Source organism: Sinocyclocheilus anshuiensis, unplaced genomic scaffold (genome assembly GCF_001515605.1).
Source record: "Sinocyclocheilus anshuiensis isolate Anshui unplaced genomic scaffold, SAMN03320099.WGS_v1.1 scaffold63, whole genome shotgun sequence".
In the NCBI taxonomy this organism is placed as follows: domain Eukaryota; kingdom Metazoa; phylum Chordata; class Actinopteri; order Cypriniformes; family Cyprinidae; genus Sinocyclocheilus; species Sinocyclocheilus anshuiensis.
The window spans coordinates 678,536-704,942 of NW_015552625.1; the positions used below are offsets into that span (position 1 = coordinate 678,536).

The 26,407-nt window shown below is 36.8% G+C and overlaps 1 protein-coding gene across 1 annotated transcript; it reads left to right on the plus strand.

The window, feature by feature from the left end:
• Positions 1–26,394, plus strand: LOC107666456 (proto-oncogene tyrosine-protein kinase receptor Ret-like). The gene is made up of 20 exons (XM_016457778.1): positions 1–242; positions 13,112–13,345; positions 13,987–14,280; positions 14,372–14,610; positions 14,727–14,922; positions 15,402–15,601; positions 16,384–16,666; positions 16,755–16,886; positions 16,993–17,103; positions 17,229–17,339; positions 20,238–20,491; positions 21,128–21,275; positions 21,364–21,471; positions 21,550–21,764; positions 21,849–21,971; positions 22,134–22,204; positions 22,458–22,595; positions 22,824–22,923; positions 24,765–24,912; positions 25,900–26,394. The coding sequence occupies exons 1-20, from the start codon at positions 179–181 to the stop codon at positions 26,055–26,057; spliced, it is 3,327 nt and encodes a 1,108-aa protein (XP_016313264.1). The 5' UTR covers positions 1–178; the 3' UTR covers positions 26,058–26,394.
• Positions 26,395–26,407: the final 13 nt, after the last annotated feature.

Sequence of the window (26,407 nt, forward strand, 5' to 3'; positions counted from 1 at the left end):
GAATGCGCTCGCGCTGACGGTCCAGCAGCTCGCGCTGCAGTCACCCGTCAATGGGACACTCACGTTAAGGACTTTTGTGGCTCCTTCGCGCGAATCGTTAACACTGTAAAGTTCTATTCTTTAGGAATCAAAACACTTTTGCCTGTTCATTGTGAAATTACACTTATGATTGACAAGTATGGGAACTACGCGTGGAATCGTTTGGGGAGACATCGCGGTGATCCTGCTTCTCCTATCTAAAGGTAAGGATTTACTCCATAACAGTCTGATGTCACCTCGCGCTAAGTGTACGCAATTTAGCCCTCTTTGTTTGGGGTAAATAACTGTGTTGTGAGCTAGAATGGTTGCATTACTATTCAGAGGCAGTACATGAGCATTACACTTGTCGTATTTTAACTTAAATAGAATTGTCGCCTCTAATGTGCATCCTTCAGTGACAACACAGGGGCTGTGTCTCAAAACCTAGATAGCTGCCTACCTAGACTGCGTTTTGAGCAAAGTTTTACGTTGCTCAAAGATATTTTTATTCCCTTGTTCTTTAGAAAGCATCCTACAACCCAGATCGTAAGAACCTGTAATGTGGCATCATAAACGTTTTTAAATAACAATTACAAAAGAACCCTAGATAGTGTACATTTTTAGTTGGGTTAAGAGGGTTGTTTGCAGAACCTAAGATCCTGAAAAAACAACCTGTTTTAAGGGTGTAGGTAGTGTGCTTACTAGGTTTTGAAACAAAACCCTGCTCCATGCATTGGTATCATAACATAATGTAACATAACTGCTCTTTTTCCATTGGATCATTTTATATATCATTAAATATATATTATGAGGCCTCTTCATTTATATGAATAGATCTATACATTTTGAAACACAGTAAGCTACGCTGAACCTTTGGAAATTGTGTTCTCGTGTTCAGGTTTTCTCAAGGAAGCTTTTGATTCATGGAAAACATTTACTTTGGTTTATTCGTTGAAAAATCTATTATTATTCTGTTTATTTGTTGAAAAGTGTATTATTATTATTATTATTATTAAGTGTATGATATAAAAACTGCAAAGATATCAGTCAGTTTTGCTTTCTGGAAATTCTGAATTTAATTCAAGTAATGAAGATCAAAGTACTGTATTTCACACTTTTAATAACATTTTATGGTAAATCCTAAATTTTGTGAAATACATTTTATTTGTCATTTTACGTATACGTTTAGTTTGATTATGCATCCTATTTTCTGTGTAACTATATGCTGGCTCCAAACAACAGACAAAACATCTGTATATCTAGGGGGTCTGCATCTGCCCCCATTCACAGGCCACTGCTACTGGAGAGATTTACCAGACAGTTTTGTAGAGGCAATCTGGTGCTGAAGCCAAAATATGTCCAACCCTAATGTGCCACATGGTTCATGCAAGCAATACGCATGTCTCTATACGTCATTATATTGTAATCCCATGTAAAACCCCTCTGCCCAACTGTACTAACACACCTCTCAAAATAACTGGAATTAACTAGAGTCGAACTTGTTCCTGAATAGATCTTAAATCTCAGTGTGTGGCCAGAATACAGACAAGTGGAACATAGCAGAGGTTTCACAGCTATTCTGGTAATTCGGAAGACATTTGGCAGTGTGTGAATGCAAAAGTGTTGCATTTGTCTTCACTCAATATGGTTCTTGAATGGTGTTGATGGTGGTGAGGTTATTTAATGATGACTGAATGAACATTACTTAAAGAGTCAAAAGTGACTAAACAACCATAGATGCATTCTGATGTTAACTGAATCTCTGTCTAAATTATGACGGGAAATTGCATTTTAATGGTCTTGTTGACTCATGAAGTATTCATCTGTCCAATAAACTACCAGGAATTGTACAATCGAAGCAAAATTCCCTGAAATACAAGTAAAATCAGCAATGATATGGTCTGTTGGAAGCAGTTTATTCTTTTTTTTCAAATGAGCCGTGTGCATGTTGTCATGCAAGTTTTTGTGTGGCATGATTATATTGACGGGGAATTGTGATGCTTATTAAATCACTTGTAATAAAGCATTTTAGTCAAGTAATAAAGTAAACTAACTATATAAAACTTGTTAGTATACAGAAAAAAACAGGCATGTTTTTGTTGTAATATGATATTCTCATGAATATTTTTATTTATTAATAGGCATTATTTGTCATTTTCAGAAAGGTTTGACTTTATATATTGATGTTTGCATGTACAAGTCTGTTTATTTATTTAAATATATTATTTTTTCCATCCAATTTTCTCTGGGGGCAGTGATGTTGTGGCTGTCGTATTTTTCAGTGTGAGTTTACATTTTAATTGATCATTCTCAACATGAACTTTTTGAATTTACCTTAAATAAACATTTAAATGATTTTTGCCTTGATAATCACCAGGTGGTAAGGAACAATATGATTAGATTTCATCCTACTGAACAGCTCCTGTTTGAACCTTTATTAGAGATGATGCGGAAGCACCTTGATTCTTTGCCGTGAGGAAAAACAAAAGCCTGGTGCCGAGAGGTGGTCAGAGGGCAGGTGTGCAGCAGGTGTGCTTAGCTCTGGGCAAACACAATGTGTTTGTCTTCCGAAAAGATACTGCCAGTAAAATAATAGAGTACACAGCTCTGATAACAGATGAGGCTTAAAACCCCTCATTAAAGACACAGGATGGTTGGCAGCGCCTCTCGCAAAATGGATCTCATCTATTTTATGACAAGCCATCCCATGAAAATGGATGATGACAAAAGCAATGGGTTTTTTCCATGCTGGGGATACGTGTAATCATGTATCTCTGTCTGGTGTCATCAAACTTTGATGGTTTGACGTTTAAAGGACATATAGAACCTTTTGCGCAATGGAAAGGTTCCATGGATGCTAAAGGTTCTTAATGGAGCTATGCATTTGAATAAAGAACCTTTATTGAAAAACAGGAACTCTGCCAGTCATCAAAAACATGGTAGCAAAAAAATCAATTAATCATTTTTTTGTCAATATCATCTGTGCATACTGTTTATTTTCAGCAGTGAATGTTGCATGTGTAAATACAATGTTTAAATTAATGAACGACTAATAAGGTGATGAGCTTCTTTAATGAAGGAGAGTATGTGCGATTGATAATCAACTATATCATTTGACCTCTAAAGTCACACAGCTGTCTATAGCTTTCCATCACACTAGTTGTTTGCATAAAATAAGTCCAGACCCCATGCCATGTATTGTGTGCGAGGCATTGATTTGTGGATACACAGCTTTGACCCTGTTACTTTATCTGTTGGAGTGCCATGGCTTCTGACCTCTAAAACCCTCACCCAAGAAGTATTTCCTCATGATCAGGCCACAGGAGAACGGCCATCCGATGGGAAGTAACATTAGGGAATCAAGTTCAGACCACCTCACAATCCTTCCTGCATCAGCACAATCATTTTCATCAACTGTCATTGCAGACCGATAAATCTCATTTGATACATTACAATGTTTTATTTTGGACTTTATTGCATTAGATGATTTAGTTTAGTTTGTGTCTTGAGCAGTGTATATAAATCCTGCCCATTTCCCCTTCGTCATCTCTACTTTTAGCATGATTGGAAAAACAGATTTGATGTTGGTACTTACTTTTCTTATTCTTTCTGTAGATACCCTAAAGAAAAGGAGAAAATCTAGGCCAAATCTTTCATTTTATTTAAATCTTTAATGAAGCTCAATGACCTAATATTGTAAAATGTTAGCAAAATTTTAGACTATTTTTAAAGACATATTATTTAAGGTTGTAAATGCATTCATTAAACAGTTTAATATAAAGCAAAAGTAAGATGTATTGTGTTATTGTACACACAGAATTATACTGATACATTGAAAAAGTTTAAAAAAATCTAAATGAAGTGAAAAATATTTATCTGAACAGTTTTTTAACAATGATTTATCTCTGAATCATTCTAAATGCATTAGAATACACCATCAAAAGTAAACTGAAGGGTTAGATCAGGTAGAAATAGGCTAGTGCCTTAAGTGTGGTTTCTGTGCCATTTCTTGATTCAGTGTCATAATAAAGGCTGTTGTCCTCATGATAATCCATTGTACATGGACATATAAAGCAAAAGTAAGATGTATTGTGTTATTGTACACACAATTATACTGATACATTGAAAAAGTTTTAAAAAATCTAAATGAAGTGAAAAATATTTATCTGAACAGTTTTTTAGCAATGATTTATCTCTGAATCATTCTAAATGCATTAGAATACACCATCAAAAGTAAACTGAAGGGTTAGATCAGGTAGAAATAGGCTAGTGCCTTAAGTGTGGTTTCTGTGCCATTTCTTGATTCAGTGTCATAATAAAGGCTGTTGTCCTCATGATAATCCATTGTACATGGACATTAATGAATCTACCAGAAACCACATTTGGACTAATTGTCCAGCTTTTGTACCTATTGGAGTCGTAGCCCAGATCCTTTAGTTAGTTATGGGTCATATTTCCACCCCGTGCATCAGTGGAATCTAATTTGCTTTGGTGGAAGGACAAGAAGACATTGATTGAAATTGTGTCCCAAGGGCGTTTGGGGCTCTCGATTTCTACATGGGTCTTTACGTGTTATTTTCTAGTGGTCATCGATTCATGGTGTGTTTGACTGATCATTTACAACAGTGAGCAACCAACACAACGGCTTAGTTAGGACTTAACTGTCCTCGTTTGGTCTTTGGTGGTGTGTTTGGAGGGGGGAGGGCGCTGAATTGTGAATGGCTGTCATTTTAAGATTTATTCATTACCTGGAAATGAGTCAGTGGAGTCTCAACTACACTGAGACTTTTTAAAATGCAGATACAACCTTGGCATTAATTCTGGAATCCCTTTTACTGAAACATTGGAAATTTGCTTATTTATACCTGATCTAATCTTTAAATTCAGTGTGGTTGGTGTAATCAAATGTATTTAGCTTGTTTCAGTGATGTTAAATAATATTCTGACTTGAATAAAATCAATTAATTTACATTTTAGGTTAAATTTTTTTCAGTACATGGTTGGTTTTACATTGCACTTTTAAAATGCAAGACTTAGCATTTAGGAAATGCCAGCTCTTGATGACCTAACAGCTCAAACTCAATAGTCCATGTAAATTCACCCACTGGCCTATTTCAACCATGCACTGTGAATTTTAAGACTCAGCAGGTAAAAGTCATAAAAATTGTGAGTATGTGTTTGAAGCAGTGGAGGGGAACACTGAGGAACATACTGAGTAATGAATCACACTGGAGGTTATTTCAAAATATTGTCCAAAAAACGAAAGAGGAACAGAAAAAAGGCTTTCAGGTTTTGTTTCGGTGTTTAGTCTAATCTTGATTGTTGTTTTGTCTCTGTCTCAGGCTTATATTATAACATTAAGTGAATAATGTTGGTAATTGCTTATCGTAATGATACCATCCAAGAGAACATGTTGTTCAAAGGTCCCTCATTTATGAGCTCTAATGTCCCATCCAATCCCAAAAGAGATTATAAAGTAAATACAAACATGCTGCCTTTTCCCACAGGAGATGTGAAATTAGATTACTTAATGACGAACGTCCATTCCATGCTTACGGTTGATGGGATGCTGAATTACATTTCTGACATTGCATTTCTGATGATGATCGATAATATTGTAGTTGTTTGATAACAGCTTTAGATATACACTTTAGATATGTTTAATTGTACTCTTTTCTGATTCTATTATAGAAATCTACCATGTTGCATTTGGCTAATACAATAATGTGTACTAATTGTATGATTCTTGTCTTTTTAAACCACTCTGCTTGAATCTTAAACCTTCTTAGTGTCGCATACTGAAGAAAAGGGACCAGTGCACATTAGAATGAGGGGAATTTAACCATAATAATCAATAATAATAGTTCCGTATTGAATTATAGCGTAATTGGCAGCCTTTTAGTTAATTAAATCGTTGTGGTCACAGAGTAATGATTCTCATTACTATATTATAGAGATGGAGTCTTAATCATTTTGCTTAGTAATTAAGTATGTTTACTTTGATTAGTCCTCTTACAATTCTTATAATTATTCTTCTTTTTCTTCTTCTTCTTCTTATTATAGCTTATCATTTATGATTTTTAATCATAAAAATGTCCAAAAATTAAGGATGCTACTACTAAAGTACTATATTCAGGCTGGACTTTTATTTAACATACATGCAACATGAGAGCATGTGGCATCCTTTACATACGCATCCTTACATGTGCTTAATGCAGGACGGTTATCGGCTGAATGTGCTCGGCTGTTAATTAATATTGCTATTGACTGGCCTGTTACTTCTCAGTGGGGTCATCACTGGGGACAAATGCTCTTCACATTGACCTTGGCCAAAAGGGCAGGGGCCAAGAGGCCGACATCCACATGCTTTATGATGATCCAAAAAAAATAAGTTCTGATTGTCAGACTGAATCATTATCAAGATTACACTACAGTGATATTTACAGCCATTGTAGCTATAGACATGAAGCTAGATGAGAATGCTAGTGATTGCAACAAACACATCCCTGTGTTTACATACAGCATGTCATGAATGGAGCCCTTTGAGGAGTAAGTGGATTATGGAAAGTGGATTGCTCTGACTACTTGCTTGTTTCCGCCTTTTGACGAGTTCAAGGAAATGGCAAGAAAGACCCATGCACTCTTCCAGCTCCCATGATCTCATAGATGGTACATTTATGCGACGGTGTGCATGTTGAGCTAATTGAGTTCCTGTCTTTGTGCAGCCCGGTCCAGAGGTTGTCTATCCATTAACCTGTTCTCTCGCTGAGACATCTTGCTTGAAAACATGCAGGCCACACACCATTGCAGAGATTGACGCTAATTCAGGTCATCATATACAGTATGTCTGTTTGATTTCAAATGAATGCTCTGTCTGCAATGACAGTGGATTTATTTATATTCAGAACTGATTGGTCTCTTCTCGTCATTTGATTAAATTGTTGCATCATCAGAAATGGGTCACTCTAGGTTAAGATGAAGAGAGCTGGCACACCTTCTTTTGACCCATAACAACACTGAATGAATCACTGATGGAAATTATGTGCAGATGTTTTATATAATGTCTAATTCAAAATTAATATGACACGTGATTTCGGTTGTTAAGCTTTACCTGTCTCGTTTGTGCGTATGTGCGCGTTAGGTTCAAAGTCAATTCGCCTGTGAGCTGAAATCAATATGTCAGATTGCATCATAGTGTTTACTGTGTACACTGTGAGAGGTCAGAGCAGTGAGCCCAATCTGATCAAGTGATCAGTCGAAACTCCAAACATCCACCCTTCTGCCGTCACCTTAATACTCGCATAATGCTCATCCACGTGTCACATCCCGTTATACTTGACTCACTGAATACCTCGTGTCAATCTTGTGATGTCACAGCATCATTCCTGCTGTGTACTGCTTTTGATTCTGTGAGTTAATTAGCTTGATATAAACTGCTTTCTGTTGGCTTCCGGCCTGGAAATAAATTGAATTTGGAATGATTCAAATCAGTTGGATAGCTGTAGTTTGCAGCTGCCACACCACAAAAGTTTAAAACTCAAACGACTTGAAGTTTGCTTTATATTATTTCTTACCTTGGCTAGGACCACCAAAACACTGATTATTGAGCTTAAAAGCTTTTTGGAAAGAGTAACAATTTGAAAGTTAATGGTTTTCTTTAAATGCTTAATGTGAAATTAATGTACATACTGTACACACACACTGATAAAGATCAACATATTTAAACTTGTCCTCATGAAAAGTATTTACTTTGTTCTTCATTACATTTAATCACACATCATTTACGTGAATTATTAAGGCGACAAACTGATTGATACATTGAAATTGCAGTTGTAACAGTGTTGCTAGAGCAATTTTTTCATGCTTGTTGGATCCTTGTCTACGTTTAATCATTAATCACTGCAAACATTTGGTTTTGGCCAACACTTCTTTACTTCTCTCTCTTCAGATTGGAACAGTAGCTTGCTACTTACTGAAAACTCTGTTTACACTTGGCATGATCATGCGTTTACATTTGTCCCCTCCCCATCAAGTAGCTTCTGTATCCAGATAACAGGCCAGATCTCCTTTCCCTGCATAATTAGTGCTGCAAAAATAATTGAAAAAAATAAAAAAACACTAATGCAATTTTGATTTTGGCTGCTGTGATTAACAGTATTTAGATGTACTCAAACTGTGTTAAAAGTTTTCATTTACAACATTTTTTTTCGGCACTGAAATTTGTAGCCAATCAGCTGTTTGTAAAGCCATAACGGAATGGCCAATCAGAGCAGATCTCGCTCACAACCAGTTTTGTTCAGCACATGCTTTACTCTTGCAAATGCTCTCATTATAACCAATATATTGTATACACAACATAAATAAGACAACTTAGACATTTTTAACTTGAATTTTCAGGAAAGTGCTCTCACTGAAGTGCACAATAGTTTCCGTGATTATAAAGAGTACTCTTCCTCTTCAAGTGAAATGCTAAGGTTTCTTTCAAAAACAAAAATATCAGAAATATCCAGTTGTTAAGTCTGATGTCATTGTTTCTGGGTCCAAATGGCAAAGACCAAAAGTAAATAACAAGTGGTGCTAATAGCCCTAACCCTTACTGTTGTTACATGTCTGCTATGTTTCATTGCGTTTTGAGTTTTGTCTTCCTTGCATTGTGACCTAGTTTTCCTGAGTTGTCTGATTAGTTATCCTGTCCACCTGGTGTCTATTTATTAAGTCATTAATACCCTTTATTTGTCCTGTGTACTAGGCCATGTCCACACGTACACGGGTATTTTTTTATAAACGTCTTACAAATGAGTTTTTCCTTCTTCTGTTTTTAAAAAAATCTCCGTCCACATGAAAACGCAAATGCATGCTATGAGGCACTGTCAAGAGCATGCCAAACCAACAGGTGGCGATATAATTTCAACCTTAAAGCCATGTTGGCCAATCAGAAGCCTGAAAAAGTTTCCAGTAGGCGGAGATAACAGGGCAGGCTCCGACGTCACAAGCCAAAAACTCTTTTGAAAATCTTCACCCTGGCAGGCGTTTTCAAAAATGTTCGGTTTCAGTGAACGAGTGCTGCGTTTGCGTGTGGACGAATGGCCAAACCGCGTAAAAAAAGCTGCGGTTTTAAAAATAATCGCGTTCATGTGGACAGAGCAAACCCTGAGTCCTCCCTCTTCCTCTGTTCATCCTTATTTGAAATAGTGTGAGGTAATGTTTCCTAGAGTGTTTATTATTAAAACCGTCTCCTGTATATTCTCTATTGTGCGCTTTCACGTTCTTTAACGATTGTATTTCCATAGTGAAATCTCAATTGCCCATAGAGCTATTCATCTTTTTTGAATCATGAAAATATTGTTGTCTGGGACTCACACCTGGGTGTGAGGTGGAGACCATCTTTAAGAGTTTGTTAAGCTTGCCTAAAAAGTGTGCCATAAATGAATCCCGAAAAACAGCTGTAGAGATTGTATTCTGGCTTGAAACACAGTGCAGGCTTGGACCCGGAAACAGTATTTGACATATCATGACTTAATACATGGATGATGACTAGATTACACTGATTATTTAGATTATACTGATATCCAATCACAATGCGTCCTCAACAACCTTAGGACCAGAACAAACAGATATCAAAACATTCCATTTGCAAATGCATTTACGCTTGCATTTTCAATGCATGTCTGAATGACATCCAGATGAAGGTAGTTAATGCCAAATGTAAACTGACCACTGGATACTTACTCTTCCTGAAAAGTAGTATGTGGAACATAATCTATTTTTCACATTATAAAGTGGTTGGCTACATTGTTGCCACTTGCCTTTATCACATTGCATATTTGTACAGTACAGTACAGTATTAAAAATGGATATTTATTTAGAGATCTGCTTAAGATGACAGTGTCATTAAATTATTAGTGTTTTTGAAAATGGACTTTGAGTGTTAGATGACAGCAAAGGTAATCTAAACGTAAAAATACAAGAAATTACTGTAGCATGCACAATTACATATCCAATATGAGCCAATATGTAGGCTACTTTTATAGCAACAAATAATAATAAATTAAATCTTAAATGCTGACTGATCATTTATATGGCCCAGAGTTTTATTGCATTTTTAATCCACTTCATTGGAAAATGTATAACAATGTCAACTCTTGGCTGTCTGATTAAATAATTTCAAAAAGCATGGCTGTAATACTTATGGTTTATTCATCACACAGAAAATGCTGGGTCAAGTTGAAAGCATTGCATTTTGGGATACGGTGTTCCAGTGTGCATTGCTGCATATAGCACACGTTTAAAAGATATTCCACACATACACTGTGGTGCAGTATATAGAAATATTTGGATAAGTGATCACCCTTGCCTATATGCTTCTATAATTTGTGTAGTTTTCAGATGTAAAAAGATGTCAGTCATAATCCATGAATTCTACAGTGGAACAACAAGGCAAGGGGTTTTGCTTGTATTACAATGTTCTTCCTTATCCCAGGAGGACCACACAACTACTCCAATTTCATGTGATTATTTAAGTACAAATGAAAGTAAATGCTATCAGTGCTGCTCTGAATCTTAGAGTGGCATAGCGCTGCTAAGCACTCCACCTGATACACTGACACAGGATGATGAATGAGTGTCACAGCAAATCCAGTGGCTTGTTCAACACAGTATCTGCATCAGCTAAGATTAATGCTGCCATCCCTCAGCTCTCCTGCGGCTATGGTTTATGAGACCAAGCACACAAGCCTTACTTTGTACTATCGACTTTCACTGAAAGACGCATCTGAAATACAACATGGATTTCACCTTACACGGCTTAGTGTACACAGCTTCTTTTAAGGCAATATTTTCAAGTATTTTTTGGTTCAGGGCCTGGTCATGTCACACCTGTTACAGTTTTATCACATCATAGTCATTTTTTAAATGCATTTTTTGATGCATCATATTAAAAAAAAATGTTTAAATGGCCTGTTGACTTCATTCCTAGGTAGAAATATACTGAAACAGGAAAATAAGGTGGGACATATCAAAGAGCTTGTCCTTTTTTTAGGCTATATCCTTTAACTGGAAGTTAGCATCCCTTGACAAAACACGATCCCCCATTGGATTTTTTCATTGCTTTTGTATTGCCATTGCTTTTTGTTTCTTTTGGAGAAAATAAGCTCTGTGACCAACAAATGATTCCCATTGAGTCCCATGAGACCCATTTAGCTACTTAATACGTTGAAGCTTTAAAAAATCACAAGGGTGCATTAGTAATGTATTTTATGTAATGGAATAAAACATGAAAATATGAGTTTGTTGTAACCGCACACACTATTTCAGCCATATAACCAAAAAAATAAAAAATAACACATTGGCAGAACTCTGGAACCGGGAGTGCTAATATGGCTGGGTTTTGGACTACAAAACTACTTCATCCCTCAGGACTGTATTGCTTTTGCTATTCAGGTGATATTTGGGGGAGGGGCATTTCCGTTCTACAAAGCGTTTGATTGGATAAAAATTTGAGTGTGTGAGATGAGTCATCAACAGTTTTTGTTCCATTTCCCTACATGATAAATGTAAATGTAGAAGTGTGTATCTGTATCTGTTAAGCTTTTTATCATGGCTTCAAAGCTAGAAATCCACTACAAACCGCAAAAGTTTAATTTTGAACACATGAGGTCTTCAAAGAATGTTTTATGTCTGCAAATGCGACTGGCGACCCCATAAATAGAGGAACACAAACCAGTTCTGTGTTGTCTTTGTTTCTTGACAAGGCATTTAATAAAAAGAGTTGTAGTGTTCCTTCAGGAAGGTTGGCCACATTGTATCCATCAATCCGGCCTCCTGTCATCCCAGCACAGCTAAATTAAATCAATGTCTGAAACCAGAGACAAGGCTTCAACTGCAGCAACAGAAATAGAAAATCTAGTTTTGCTGTCTGCTAATGATATTAGTATGTTCCTAAGTGGCCGCCCACCGTCGTCGGACAGGAACACAGGAGAGATATAATTACAGCCTGAACACTTGCATCTCCATTTACTGGTAGAACACATGGGGATCTTACAGTGTTTTATAGATTACCCTTCCCCCCTCACCTCCATCCACACTCGTCCTGCAGGTAATGATTCATTTCTAGGCAGTATTATGTTATCCACTGTAATTAAACTTCCCAAGGTGAAACCAAGGAGAATCGGAGACCGCATCATATTGACCATGTGAGAAATTCATTAAAAGACCAATGTCAATGTCATATGAGACGCTGTTTCATTTTTCGATGACAGAGGAGCGAGGGCTATTTCAACAGAAAAGCGGATGTGTTTAATGAGTTCATTGTGTAACCTGTCTACTTGCGTGGACGTTTCTGTTGTACAACAGATTTGAGATAAGAAGCAGATCAATAAAGAAAGATTTAATTGCAAACTACTGAGTGCATCATGAGCACCAGAGGTTAAATTTGTTTTTATCATTTAGAGAGAATCAACAATCCAGTATTGCTTTACCAAAATGCACTTGCACAAAATACCTGTAAACATTATTTGAAGGACTTTTTTCTCTCTTTTTTCTTTTTTTTTTTTTTTTTTTTTAAGTAGAAGAAGAGGAAGGCAAAATTAAAGAAATATGCAGTAATATAAAGTTAAGCTCAGTCAACAAAATTTTGAGGCATAATGTTGATTACCACAAAAACAATAATTTGGACCTGTCTGTCGTCTTTAAAACAAAAAGAAAAAAATATTGATTAGGAAATAGAAGTGAAAGGGACCCATTTTTAATTCATTATTTTGTTAAAACTTATGTATTATTTGAGCTGTAAAATTGTCATTTTTATGGCCATTTTAGATGTAAAGTTTTAATGGCAACAAACTGGATTTTAAAACCTTTACACTGAAAAGGCTTTTAAGCAATCGAGTATATTATTTATTCTTTTTTTAGATGGAGGAACATGAATTTTTATGCCACAAATGCTGTTGATTAACCTCAATTTGTATTGAACCCAAAATATTGCTTTAATGTTGTATTTGATTAAATTGCCTTTAGATTTTTTCATTTGTGACTTGAGGATAAATGAAGGAATGTCCATGATGCATGCAGTGTGACATTTCATGTGTGTTTTGGACAGGTTCACTTGGACTGTATTTTCCTCAAAGGCTGTACACAGAAAGCATCTACGTGGGTCAGCCACAGGGATCCCCAGTCCTTCAGGTCCATTCAATGCGGGAAAGCACTACAGAGAGGCCCTATTTCACCCTGTGCTCCCATAGAGACACTTATGCATCATGGTTTCACATGGATGAGGCAACTGGGGTCCTTTCAATGAACAAAACCCTGGAGTGGAGCGACTTCAGTAGTATACGTGAGTTTAACACAGCTTTATGTGTTTGAATGCTTACCTATATGCCTATATTCATCTGTTTAAATTTTACATTTGTAACTCTTGTAATGTTGCTCAATATTTTGCTGATATATCACATAATCTAGTATAGACCATTATTTTAATGTAAGTGATACTGTCTCCTGTATCACTGAAAGTTTTGTGCTTATATATGTCATATAAAAATAAGTATTTAATATATTAAATATATTAATATATTTTTTTCTTTTTTATGTCTTTTTTCCTGTAAACATATCTAAATATCTATGCTTAAAACATACTTAATTGGATTTATTTTAACTAAGAAAAATTAACCTGAGATCCAAAAAGATAATAACATCTCTTTATTTCCAAGAATATGTCTTTATTTATTAAGTTTGCAAATAGTTTTTTTGTTTCTCATCTTTATGTGTAGTCGCTAAATTTAGTTTATGCTTAAAACAACTTGCCAATAAGGTAACAAATATATGTCTTAAGTCTTAATTTTATTTTTCAATGCAATGTAATGCAATTCTGTATATTTACAGACCATATTTCATAATAGTGTCTCTAGAGAACCTAGAGAGTTGAACATTGGGATGAATGACACTCTTGTTAAAGGACACATGATGTCTGTCCTCCAGGCAGCAGCTCGGTCAGGTCTGTGAAGGATCTAAACCTGAAGGTTGGAGTCTCTCCACTGCTCGTGCAGAAACAGTTGTGCCCCTTCCTTTCCACAGTGGAGGTCAAACTGATGTTCATTAATGACACAGCGCCCTCCTGTGGCCAGGTCGAGCTGAAAACATTGTGTTTCCCTGACAAGGTTTCAAAACCCCACATCACAGAGAACCGTATGCCAGGGGCCCTGCGGCAGCTCCGGCGCTTTACACGCATGAACATTTGCCCCAACTACACCATCAGTTATGGAGTGGAAGCAGGTACAAACCAAACCCAGTGTAAATGTCAAGGCTTTCTGTATATTACAGTTCGGTGAGATGAATTTTCTCTTGTCACTTGTATTGAATTCAGTCTCTCCAGCTCCATTTGCTGTCGACGGCTCCACTTCAGAACTGGTGGTCACGGCGCCCGTGGACCGTGAGGAGATGGAATCGTACCATCTGGATTTAGTGTGTATAATACGGACAGAAGAAAAGCTGGAGAAGTTCTTCAGTTCTCTGCACGTGGACATCTATGATGAGGACGATAATCCTCCTTACGTGAATGGGACTGATACTGAGGACATCAAAATAGAGTTTAACCGCAGTGAGGTCGGTATCAGGCATTATAAACACAACCGTCTCACATCTTCATAGCCTTCTTAGGATCATATACTGTAAAAGAAATATGAAAGTATCGAATAATGGTAGTCTGTTTTCTTTTGTAGGGTACTGTCTATGGAACTCTGTTTGTATACGACAGGGACACAACGCCCGTTTATCCCACAAACCAAATTGAAAATAAATTAGAGGGCACCTTAATGGCAAATGACTCCTGGATCAAAAACACTTTTACTATTGAACACAAATTTAGGGAAGAAAGAGCCATCTTTGGAAATGTTCGCGGGACAGTTCATGAATACAGTGAGTACAAAAAAATAACATTACATATTTCTTGTCTTAAAGGTGCACAGAGTATTTTTTCCATATTAAATTTTTTACACATAAATAAGAAAACGACTTTTTGATATGTAAAAAATCATGTACTGTACTCTCACTTGAGCGATTACCGCACTGAATCGATTCACCAAATATTAATAAACTGACGGTATGTCCAACATGTTTGATATTTTGAGCCGACTGTACAGTAGAACATTTTTTGTTTTTATCTGTCATGCGTCAAGAAGACACATGTGTTTGGTACAAACTGAAAATCATTTAGTTTTTCTCTACATATAAAGCATATGATTCCTATTGTTTTAAAAATGTGTTTAAATATCAAAAGTTCCAAAAGCTTTGAAATGGCTGCTGCTGAATAAACGTGACCTGTTAGTCCAAGACGACTTGAATAGCTTTTTTACATTACGTACTGAATTGTCCTTTATTCTGTTTTCTGCCCTCAGAGCTGAAACTCAGTCAGAATCTGTCTGTGACAGAGCAGCGCTCATTTCAGTTGGACTACCTGCTCAATGACACCACTTTCCCAGGCCCAGAGGGAACAGTGCTGTTACATTTCAATGTGACTATCCTGCCAGTTTCTATTCACTTCTCCAATGTCACCTACTTTTTCACTGTGTCACTGAAAGCAACAACATACTCCCAGGTGCATTAATGATGTTTTTTAGTCATTTTGAACCTATGCAAGCAGGAGTAGTGAAGTGCTATTGTAAATATAAAGGAATAGTTCATCTAAATTTAAAATTTGCTGATAATATACTCACAATCCATCCATCTGAGAAGTAAATGAGTTTGTTTCTTCATCAAATGTAGAGAAATTTAGCATTGTAACACTTGTTTACCAGTGGATCCTCTGCAGTGAATGGGTGCCATCAGAATGAGAGTTTAAACAGCACATCACAATAATCCACAAGTAATCCATGTGACTCCAGTCCATCAATTAATGTCTGTGTGTTTATAAGAAACAAACCCATCATTAAGACATTTTAACTTTCACTTTTGGGTGAACTTTTCCTTTAAGAAACAGATAAGCGATTCCTGAAGAAATTTCCAGACTTTGCAAAAGAATACTTTTTTGTGTAATGAAAAGAAACATTTCAGGCCTCAAAGCTAACGTTACGACACTGAGCATGCAGCGTCTTGTTTTCTTTTGGCTATGTATGAAAATCAATACATAATACAAACATGATTTGATTTTTTGAGCCCTGCTGGTGTATGAAATAGCTATAGGTGGTTAAATAGCCATAAGAAAAACTAAAACCATCACAATTCACAAATATCAATACATTTCTATGCCCCTGTTTGCAAGTTTGCAACAATGTTGCTGTTTTTTTATTTGAAATTTCTCGTATGATAAAAGAAATTGCAATTTCCTTTACAGATTACTCCAGAGGATTGACACTAATGTGTCTTTTATGTCTTTTTTAGATTGGAAGTGTCTGTGTGGACAACTGTCTGAAGTTTAACGGCATTGATATCACATATCAATTCGAGATCGCAGACAGGAACATCTCTGCTGATGCTCTGTCATGTTATAGAGCAGTTGGCCTCGCACAGAACCCAAATGAGAAGACCGGTGTGCTCTATGTGAATGACACCGAGGTGTTACGCAGACCGCAGTGCCAAGAGCTGCAATATATAGTTATTGCAGAGGAGCAGCAGAACAAGTTTCAGGCCAAGACACAGCTCGTCGTTATTTTTGAGGGTGAAGGTAAGGTCATTAGCTCACAGGACTGAATGACAGTGCTGAATGCTACAGCTCTTGATCCAGGTTTTTCCTAACTGATTGTGCCATATAGCAGATCTCATGAGGCTAGATGAGCAGCGGGTTTTGGCTTGTGCAGAAAAGAGACAGCGAGGGGAGTGTGAGGCGTCTCGAGGCCTGGCAGCCCCAACAGGCAGATGCCAGTGGAGACAAAGCAGAGATACAGGTTACCCACAATGCCCTTGAATCCAATACACTGCACTTACCATATTACTGTGGAGCTGCTTCTATCATTCGAAAGGACAAATTGTGTCATTGTATTACCTTTGTAGGAATATCTCCAAATTACTCCACCTGTTCCCCTGACCTCCGCACATGTCCAGATGGTTACTGTGATGCCATTGAGAGCAAAAACATATCCATATGTCCTCAGGATTGCTCCAGTGAGAGAAATTTGAGTTTTTATTGTGTTTTTTGGTGGCTTGTGGCATTTAGTATTATTTAGTTAGACCAGCATGATTCTGCTTTTAGAAAGTGCAGCAACTATAACAATGTGCATTTTTGTTAGGTCAGCCTGTAATCGGTGGTTATGAGAGGGAACTGTATGGAATCAGAGCTGGACATGGGACCTGCTACTGTTTTCCAGAAAGGTGCTTCTGTGAAAAGGATGAATCAGAAGGTAAGCTGATTGATTTTTTTTTTGCCCTTCAGAAGCTACAGATGACATTTACAAGGTTCCCAGAAGAGAAAATAAGTACTATTTACCCCAAACATGAAATTCAAAAACTTTACACCCCGCAGCTCTTAATGGACTGTGTTTCCTTCTTGAGCATCTGTGAATATTTTCACCTATTATAATAGTTGTGTTTGAGTCCCTCAGTTGTCCTCATTTTGAAAAGATGTACGTCAAACTCATAGTCACTGTTGGAAGGGTTGGGAAAGTCACATTTATAGAATATGCCAGAAAAACAAAGAATGTGCTGGACATGGAGGATTTTTCTAAAGAACAGCAGGCAGTTGAACTGCTCAAGACAAACAAGGGACACATGAACAACTATCAGAAAACATAAAAACAGTCATTGATCATCCAGGTAACAACACAGAGTATTAAAGGTGACATATCATGGAAATCTGACTTTTTCTGTGTTAAGTGCTATAATGCATCTACCAACCCAGAAGACGTGAAAAAGAACAACCCAGTCATTTTTTTGGGTAAGCCTTTCTCTGCAAGTTTGTGAAAAAAAACAAGTCGCTCAGATTTCACTCCCCTTGTGATGTAGAAAGGGGATCTTATAATATTACCGCCCCTTAATCTGTAGATTTACACCATTCTGTTTTCGCAAAGCGACAACGGTGTACCGGTATTAATGCCATGGCGAAAGTTCAAGCAAAGCATGCTAACTGTTCTGTCTTTGGCTGCACTGACAAGCACAGAACACTATTTAGAGTCCCAGCCTCAGAGGAGACAAGAGAGCAGTGGAATTATTGATTTATTTACTGTATATTATGCTGCTGCCACACAGATCATATATAAACGTGATTTCTTTCCCAGCTTTTTACCTTCACAGACATAACCTACTGTTTTTGTAACTTATGTGTGCTTTTAACATAAACTTGTGTGTATTTGACAGTTTAAGTGCAATAAGACATGAAAGAACTTAGTTTAGTACTCACCGCTTTCTGCGGAATATCTCCAAATTACTCCACCTGTTCCCCTGACCTCCGCACATGTCCAGATGGTTACTGTGATGCCATTGAGAGCAAAAACATATCCATATGTCCTCAGGATTGCTCCAGTGAGAGAAATTTGAGTTTTTATTGTGTTTTTTGGTGGCTTGTGGCATTTAGTATTATTTAGTTAGACCAGCATGATTCTGCTTTTAGAAAGTGCAGCAACTATAACAATGTGCATTTTTGTTAGGTCAGCCTGTAATCGGTGGTTATGAGAGGGAACTGTATGGAATCAGAGCTGGACATGGGACCTGCTACTGTTTTCCAGAAAGGTGCTTCTGTGAAAAGGATGAATCAGAAGGTAAGCTGATTGATTTTTTTTTTGCCCTTCAGAAGCTACAGATGACATTTACAAGGTTCCCAGAAGAGAAAATAAGTACTATTTACCCCAAACATGAAATTCAAAAACTTTACACCCCGCAGCTCTTAATGGACTGTGTTTCCTTCTTGAGCATCTGTGAATATTTTCACCTATTATAATAGTTGTGTTTGAGTCCCTCAGTTGTCCTCATTTTGAAAAGATGTACGTCAAACTCATAGTCACTGTTGGAAGGGTTGGGAAAGTCACATTTATAGAATATGCCAGAAAAACAAAGAATGTGCTGGACATGGAGGATTTTTCTAAAGAACAGCAGGCAGTTGAACTGCTCAAGACAAACAAGGGACACATGAACAACTATCAGAAAACATAAAAACAGTCATTGATCATCCAGGTAACAACACAGAGTATTAAAGGTGACATATCATGGAAATCTGACTTTTTCTGTGTTAAGTGCTATAATGCATCTACCAACCCAGAAGACGTGAAAAAGAACAACCCAGTCATTTTTTTGGGTAAGCCTTTCTCTGCAAGTTTGTGAAAAAAAACAAGTCGCTCAGATTTCACTCCCCTTGTGATGTAGAAAGGGGATCTTATAATATTACCGCCCCTTAATCTGTAGATTTACACCATTCTGTTTTCGCAAAGCGACAACGGTGTACCGGTATTAATGCCATGGCGAAAGTTCAAGCAAAGCATGCTAACTGTTCTGTCTTTGGCTGCACTGACAAGCACAGAACACTATTTAGAGTCCCAGCCTCAGAGGAGACAAGAGAGCAGTGGAATTATTGATTTATTTACTGTATATTATGCTGCTGCCACACAGATCATATATAAACGTGATTTCTTTCCCAGCTTTTTACCTTCACAGACATAACCTACTGTTTTTGTAACTTATGTGTGCTTTTAACATAAACTTGTGTGTATTTGACAGTTTAAGTGCAATAAGACATGAAAGAACTTAGTTTAGTACTCACCGCTTTCTGCGCGTGTGCTTCGGATGTGTGTGCTCAGAAAACCATATATCAGAAGTTTTAACTAATACAGTTTAAAATGCATGATTTCAGCGGTATAGACATGATAATCAAAATATTTTTTTAGCAGAGTATCTGAGGCACCAGCTGTAAAGGCACAGCCCTTTTCTCGAAAAGGGGGCAGGGAGCAGCAGCTCATTTGCATTTAAAGAGACATGCACGAAAACAGTGTGTTTCTTCCTCCAGTCAAAATAGGCATTTTCAAAATGATGTAATACATTATCTGTGGGGTATTTTGAGCTGAAACTTTACAGACACATTCTGGGGACACTTGAGACTTATATTACATATTGTGAAAATGGGCATAATAGGTCTCCTTTAAGAATTAAGGGTATGTAAATTTTTGAACTGGTTCATTTATATAAATTTGGTTATTTTTTCTTGAGGACAATATGTAAACATCTGTAGAATATAGTTGTTAAAATGCAAACAAAATTAAATTGCCAAAGAAAATGTTATAAATCCATTGATTTGTTTGTAATTGTTTATTCAGTGGCCATTTGTGAAGACATGTGTAAGACCATCATTGCAACTGGTGTCCTCCTCTCCATTGTCTCCATCATCCTGTTCTGGTACTTTATCCACCGTTATCAGAAGAGCACACCTAAGCCTCCCATCGCCTCAGCTGAAATGACTTTCCGCCGACCAGCCCAATCCTACCCAATCAGTTACTCAGCGAATAATGTTCGTCGAGCTTCTCTAGATTCCATGGAGAATCAGGTGGCCATTGAAACCTTCAAAATACCCGTAAGTCTTGCTCATTGTCTTTACTTAGTTAATTCATGCATGTTGATGTTTTTGGTATAAATTGGAACTGATTAATGAAATTATTATTAAAGGGGTCATATGATGCTGCTAAAAAGAACATTATTTTGTGTATTTGGTGTAATGAAATGTGTTTATGCGGTTTAAAGTTAAGCAGTTAATGTATTCCCTCAGCGACCAGCACAGATCAGCTCTAGGCATGACGAAGCGGATATCGTCCTCTTTTGGAAGACCAAACAAAGTAGTTTCGCTTTCACAATGAAACACACAGCTCTTCACGACATGGCGGCAGCAACAATACTATAGCGAGAATAAAAGTTACGCCTTCTTTCTTTGCGTGAACATTTGGGCGGCGTTATGCAAATCTTCCCACATAGTGAGGTAGATATGTGGGGGCGTGTTAGAATGAGCCGTTTTAGGTAGGCGTGGTTAACTCTTAACTTTTATAAAGAATATCTCTTTGGATTTGAGACTTTAGTCTTTGCAACTTTACAGATCTTCTTTATGCACCAAGAGCTTGTAACACTCCAAAGAGAAAGGAAAAATTGAAATCGCATCATATGACCCCTTTAAAGAGATTGTTTGATGTGTAACGATTTTGAACATTTCTGTTAACAGGAAGATCCAAAGTGGGAGTTCCCACGAAAGAACCTAGTGCTGGGTAAGACTCTTGGAGAGGGAGAGTTTGGGAAGGTTGTGAAGGCCACGGCTTTCCGCCTCAAAGGAAAAGCTGGATACACTACAGTTGCTGTGAAGATGTTGAAAGGTATGCAACTTTGAGGCAGATTTGATCAATCACTAAAAACTGGATTAATTTTAAAAATAGTATAATGCATGCATTTTTTTTACCACAGAAAATGCATCTCACAGTGAGCTTCGAGACCTCCTGTCAGAGTTCACATTGCTCAAGCAGGTTAATCACCCTCATGTAATAAAAATGTATGGAGCTTGCAGCCAGGATGGTAAGAAAAACCGTTTAATGTGGCATGCATTTGTGTTTGCTGTTTGCCCTGTGTGCTTATACAAGCTCATCTGTTCAGGTCCATTATACTTAATCGTTGAATACGCCAAGTATGGCTCACTGCGGAACTTTTTGAGGGAGAGCCGGAAAGTTGGACCAAGCTACATGGGCAATGATGCCAACCGCAACTCCAGCTACTTGGAAAACCCAGATGAGAGAGCTCTGACCATGGGAGACCTCATCTCCTTTGCTTGGCAGAGCTCCAGAGGAATGCAATACCTGGCTGAAATGAAGGTCTGTCAGCAGTTTAGGGAATGTCCATCACAGAATATATACTGTTTTAAAGAATGATGTTATAATGAGAGGAAATATGTTTAGCTTGTTCACAGAGACCTGGCTGCCAGGAATGTGCTGGTGGCAGAGGGAAGGAAGATGAAAATATCCGACTTTGGTTTATCTCGAGATGTTTATGAGGAAGATTCATATGTGAAGAGGAGCAAGGTGATATATTTTGTCTAATTTGTTTCGTTTTAACTAGTTACATCCTATGTTTTACAGATGTTTGAATATTTGTACTCTAGAAACCTTTGGATGTCACACATGTAATGCAGTTTTACATTTGTTAGACTTAATAGTTTGTCATAATGTGCTCTCGATTTCTAGGGTCGTATTCCTGTTAAATGGATGGCAATAGAATCTTTGTTCGATCACATCTACACCACACAAAGTGATGTGTAAGTTATGCAACACATGCTTCCATACAGACAGTCACCAATTTATATTTAGCATGTCTGAATACACTGAAATTGGGTTTATGATTTACTCAGAAATTGCTAGTAAATTTCACAAATAATTACAAAGAAATGTCAAGTAATACATTTAATTAAACATTAAATTATGAAGAACAAACAAAAAAATAATTTTTAAAGTGAGGACTTATTCCATTACAACTTTACAGTACAATCTCTCTCTGTTTTCTTTCATTAGCTGGTCTTTTGGTGTCCTCTTATGGGAGATTGTAACTCTGGGTGGAAACCCCTATCCAGGCATTGCTCCAGAACGGCTTTTCAACCTTCTGAAGACGGGCTACAGGATGGAGAAACCAGAGAACTGCACGGATGAAATGTGTGTTTAATAGTTAACATCAGTTGAATGTGTTCTAGATTTAAGAGCTGAATGAACAAATCATTTTCTAAAACCACCATGTCATCATGTGATATATATCATTTTAACATGACTTTAGCATGTCTCATATAATATTACTAACACAGCATGTACTTAATTTCACTTAAAGGTATCAGTTATTTAGAGATGTTCTGTATCAGGTGATGAATTCTCTGTTATGTAATGTAGGTACAATCTGATGCTTCGCTGTTGGAAACAAGAGCCAGATAAGCGTCCCACTTTCTCAGACATCAGCAAAGAACTTGAGAAGATGATGGTGAAAAGTCGAGTAAGAACAACAAATCATTTCTCTCACATACAATCACACAGACACAAATCCACATAAATCAAAACACAACTTGAGCTGAACCTGACTGAAGTCAAACATTCCAATCAAAATAGCATTTACATACTAATTACTATATATATATGTATCAGAGTTTTGTGGACTGGTGTGAAATAAATGGTCTTAGGCTTAATGCTAGTAAGACCAAGGAAATTGTGGTTGATTTTAGTAGATATCCTCATCAAGTGGTGCCAGTGAATATACAAGAGTCAGAAATTGAGATTGTCACGCCATATAAGTACCTGGGTGTATATTTGAACAACAAGCTTGATTGGTCTGACAATACGATACAGGTTTATAAGAAGGGTCAGAGTCGCATTCATTTATTAAGGCGACTGAGATCCTTTGGTGTATGTCCGGTCACTTGAAGACCTTCTGTGATTCTGTAGTATCATCTGTGATGGGGAGGGGGATTGTTGGAGAAGGAGAAGAGCAAACTCAATAAGCTGATAAAAAAGGCAGGTTCTGTTGTGGGTTGTGTGTTACCCACTATTGATGAGATAGCACAGGATAGAATGACTGATAAATTGGTCAGTATAATCAATCAAGATTGTCATCCTCTTCATGAAACAGTTCGAGCCTGTGTTACAATTCTGAGCCCGGTGTTATAAGGAACGATATAAAAAGTCATTTTTACCAACAGCTATTAGATTATATAATCAATGTCATATTAGATGGTTGATGTAGAATTTTAAATTGCATTTTGTATAACATGGTGTAAACAAGGAGGGCTGTATGAAATACAGTATCGTGCAATATTTGTATTTTTTTATTTATTCTATTTTATCTGTCTATTGTGTGGTGAGCTTTGCTGTGACGTGAATTTCCCTTTGGGATTAATAAAGTCAAATCAGATCAAATACAGACATTACGATTCAAAAGTTTGGGGTCAGTTTTTTTAAGAAACTAGTACTTTTATTCCATCAGGGCACATTAAATTAATCTAAAGTGATGGTAAAATCTTTTTCAAGTAAATGCTGTTCTTTTGAACTTTCTATTCATCAAAGAATAATAAAAAAAAAATTATCACAATTTCCATAAAAATATTAAGCAGCATAACTGTTTTCAACATTGATAACAATTATAAGTGTTTCTTGAGCACCAAATCAGCATATTAAAACAATTTCTGAAGGTTCATGTGACAATGAAGACTAAAGTAATGGCTGCTGAAATTCAGCTTTTCCATCACAGGAATAAATCATCTTTTAATATATATTAAAATAAATAAAAATAAAAAAACAGTTATTTTCAAGATGTAATAATATTTCACAATATTACTGTTTGTTTATTTATTGATTTTTTTTTTTTTTACTGTATTTTCAATCAAATAAATGCAGCCTGATTTAGCATAAGAGACTTTTTTCAAAATTATTAAAAAATCTTGCCAGCCCCAACATTTTGAATGGCAGTCTATGTTTATTCATTTATGTTGTCATAAAGATGAAAATTCTCCAAGATAAGTGACAATGTGAAATTAAAACAATGGATGAACACAGATGAACTGTCAGCAACTTGACTCCAAAAAAAAAAAAAGTTTATATTTCTGGATAATTAAATGTTAGAGTGGCCATATTTATACTTAAATGTACTGTCATTCATTTTGTTATGCTAACATTTAGCAACTAATGTAATTTGACAGCCTGCTTTCTAGTCAAGGATGTTGACTAGTGAATCAAAAAAAATCTAATTCTCAAGAAACATTTTTTCACATGAAATATGTAATGTTACACTGAAGAGTTATATACCGCTAGTCTCATTTTCATAACTGTGTTTCTTCTCATCAGGACTACCTGGATCTCGCGGCCTCCACGCCAGCAGATGCCCTGCTATATGACGACTCTCTCTCTGAAGAGGACACACCCTTAGTGGACTGTAGTAACACCCCTCTCCCTCGAACCCTCCCCTCCACTTGGATTGAAAACAAGCTCTATGGTAGAATTTCCCATGCATTTACTCGATTCTAATACAGGGAACAAAATCAGTTTATGTTTTTGCCTTCCATAGGAAGTGCTGTGATTGTGCTAACGGCATGGTTGCCACTGACTTATGAATACTGCTTGTGTTTTATAGATTTACTTAGTGCTGTAGTGTCTGGATCTAGGGATCAGATGTTTCATTTGGACCTGCTTCCGATGTACTCTACTATTTGAAATATTCATTTTAAAAAGTGTTATTGTACAAGTATTATTACTACTGATAAAAAATGAATCATTTTCATATATATACACACACAACTTAACATGTATTATGTTCAGTTAGGGAAATATATTAAGATGTGTTTCATGATTTACATCATATGTGAATTTTCTATTGGTTTGCAGCACTTTAGGTTAAGTTTTACATTTGAAACAGGTCCCGTGTGCTCTGGATATGCTCTCTCTGTAATATTCCATACATATTACAGAAAATTAGTGTTTACAATAGATGGAGTCAGTTCTGAAAGCAGTAAGGCTTTTGAATTAAACTCTTCTTGTAGATCATATATCAAGATATGCAAGACTCTGTTAGCTCTCCACAAACTGATGGCATTAATAGTAAGCAATAAAACGGCCAGCAGTAAGGCAGTTGCTATGCATAAGACTCCTTGATGTCAGTTATTTCTGGGAGTACACAAAAACCCTTTTAGTAGAGGACTGATTATCTATTTCATTTAAAAGCTTGTACATAAAATGGCAAAGACAACAGCAGTCACAATACTAATGTCATAGAATAGACGATGTCACCACAGTGAAATATTTACATGAATGACCAAAAAATAATCAAAGGACCAAAGAATGATTTCATGCTTCTACCACGAGTCATTCATGCAGTTTTATGCTGTCAAATATTCAAAAGCTGAGCTGAGTTTTGTTTGAGAGCCTTACTGTCTGGACTTAATGCTTCCTCAGTGCAGAAAAAATGATATGTTCTCGTTTTTAGGCATGTCATACCCGAACTGGCCAGAGAAGAGCCCGGTACCGCTCAACAGACTCGATGCCACTAACCCTGTCTTTACAAGATATGCCAATGATAGTGTTTATGCAAACTGGATGGCTTTGCATTCTCCCGCAAAAAATGTGGACACACTCGATAGCTAAAAACGCAAACCAAAATCAGTGGTGGAAAAGACGTGGCGGGTGGGAGATGTGTATATTTATATGATACTGTATATATGTTGTTTGATGATAAAGTCGGTTCCCTTTTATTTCTGCTGTTGTGTAGAAGATGGGAGGATGGTAATAGATTTCAAATTGGCTGGAATTGCATAAAACATGCTTCAATCAGCTCATAGGTGATTGTTACCACAAGGCCCTGTTGGCCGTGTTGTATCACTGCATGACTCTGTACAGTTTAATGTCCATGTTTAAGTGCCTGTGCCGCTTCTGTTAGAAAACACCAGTTATAACTGCATGACCGAGGCAATCTTGGTCCCACTCCAGGAATTCGC

Excerpts from the sequence above, each read along its gene's own strand:
- LOC107666456 (XM_016457778.1), top strand. The coding sequence starts at position 179 with ATGGGAACTACGCGTGGAATCGTTTGGGGAGACATCGCGGTGATCCTG. Across the intron at positions 21,765-21,848 it reads AATACCTGGCTGAAATGAAG|CTTGTTCACAGAGACCTGGC; the intron begins GTCTGTCAGCAG and ends AAATATGTTTAG. Across the intron at positions 22,596-22,823 it reads GAGAACTGCACGGATGAAAT|GTACAATCTGATGCTTCGCT; the intron begins GTGTGTTTAATA and ends TATGTAATGTAG.